This window comes from Quercus lobata, chromosome 5 (assembly GCF_001633185.2).
Source record: "Quercus lobata isolate SW786 chromosome 5, ValleyOak3.0 Primary Assembly, whole genome shotgun sequence".
NCBI lineage: Eukaryota > Viridiplantae > Streptophyta > Magnoliopsida > Fagales > Fagaceae > Quercus > Quercus lobata.
This window is the reverse complement of record NC_044908.1, coordinates 40,819,669-40,821,209: the sequence shown is the minus strand read 5'-3', so window position 1 is coordinate 40,821,209 and position 1,541 is coordinate 40,819,669. Positions and strand designations below refer to the sequence as shown.

The window sequence follows — 1,541 nt, the reverse complement described above, 5'->3', positions numbered from 1 at the left end:
GGCCATCAAACCCGACCAGAGGCGGCGTACTTAGAAAGGTCCTCATTCTTCAGGCCAAGCCCCCTGAATAGGTCGGGATACATCACTTTAGTGTCGCTCCCTTGATCTATCAACACCATCTTGACTATAAAGCCATTTATTCGAGTAGTGACCACCAAAGCATTGTCATGCGGCTAGATTGTTCCCTCTAAGTCGTCGTTGTTGAAGGTAATGGGCTCCTGAGTGAGCTTCAACTTTTTCTCGGAGGGTTGCTCACCCGGGCAACGATTTGTGGGACCACAGTTAGTACCCCTCTTCTTTTAGACATCGGGTTAACCCCGAAGCTGTGTGGATAAGCTCTATCACTCCCAATGGAGGTGGGAGGGGGTTTCCCTGAGGTCGAGTACCCTGCCTGGTTTCTTGATTCCTTGGATCCATCAGGAATTCTTTCAGGTACCTCGCTTTCACCAACTAATCTAAATGATCTTTTAACACTCTACATTGTTCAGTGGTGTGCCCCCTGTCTCTATTATAAGTACAATACATGTTTTGATTTCTCCTCGACGAGTCACCCCCCATCTTGTTCGGCCATTGAAAGTACGGCTTGTTTTTTATTCGATCCATGATCCTGTGCACTGGCTCCTTGAACATTACATTCACTTCCCCCATCTGTGCACCCAACTCTTGAATTTTCAAATCCTTTCGGGGCCTGGATTGGAAACCCTCTTGCCGAGGATGGCTTACGATTGGAGCCTTACCTTTGTTCTACTACCGACCATCCTCTAACTGTTTATATTCCTCAATACGCCTCATTAGCTGCCTCATATCCTCGGGAGACCTCTTTGTTAATAACTCTTGCAATTTGGAGTCCTCGGGCAATCCCAGCCAAAAGGTGCTTTCTGCGATTTTTTTGTTGCCCCCACCGATCTCGTTGTAAAGCTCCCAATACCGGCTAGTGTAGTTGTAAAGGGTTTCCCCGGCTCCCATTTTCATTGATAGCAGGGCGTCTACTAGTTGCGGCACCTGGCTGTAGGTCATAAATTGGACATTGAACTCCTGAATCAGTTCGGCGAAACTGCGAATTGAGCCTTTTCTTTGCCCATTGAACCATCTTAAAGCGGTGGGCCTGAGACTCGAGGGGAACACCTTTCACATTAGCACGTTGTTATAAGTGTGTAAAGACATCATCTGGATATAATGGCTTACATGCTCTACTGGATCCGTCTTCCTATCGTAAGAGTTAAATGGAGGCTGGGTGAACTTGCTTGGCATAGGTGCCCGTTCAATGTCCCTCAAGAATGGTGATTGAGCAGCTCTTCGTAATGCGCAGCTCATAGTGTCCATGGCGGCGTTTCGGGGTTACCACCCCTCCGGGGAAATCGAATCTCGGTCTGTATAATCCCGTGACTGATCCTGGTGTTGATGGGAATCGGATTGATGTGACCCCTATCTATAGCGACCTCCCACACTAGCCGACTCTTCTCCATTCTCCTCGTGCTCTCTTCTCTGATGCCTACCTCTTGCTTCAAACTCTAAATCTCTTGCCAACCTACGTAAATGCT

General features: G+C 48.0%; 1 protein-coding gene across 1 annotated transcript; it reads right to left on the bottom strand.

Annotated features, from left to right (window-relative positions):
- Positions 1–747: 747 nt before the first annotated feature.
- On the bottom strand, positions 748–1,323 carry LOC115990471. The gene is made up of 2 exons (XM_031114301.1): positions 1,186–1,323; positions 748–1,125 (listed from the first exon to the last, which is right to left on the bottom strand). The coding sequence occupies exons 1-2, from the start codon at positions 1,321–1,323 to the stop codon at positions 748–750; spliced, it is 516 nt and encodes a 171-aa protein (XP_030970161.1).
- Between the last annotated feature and the right edge of the window lie 218 nt (positions 1,324–1,541).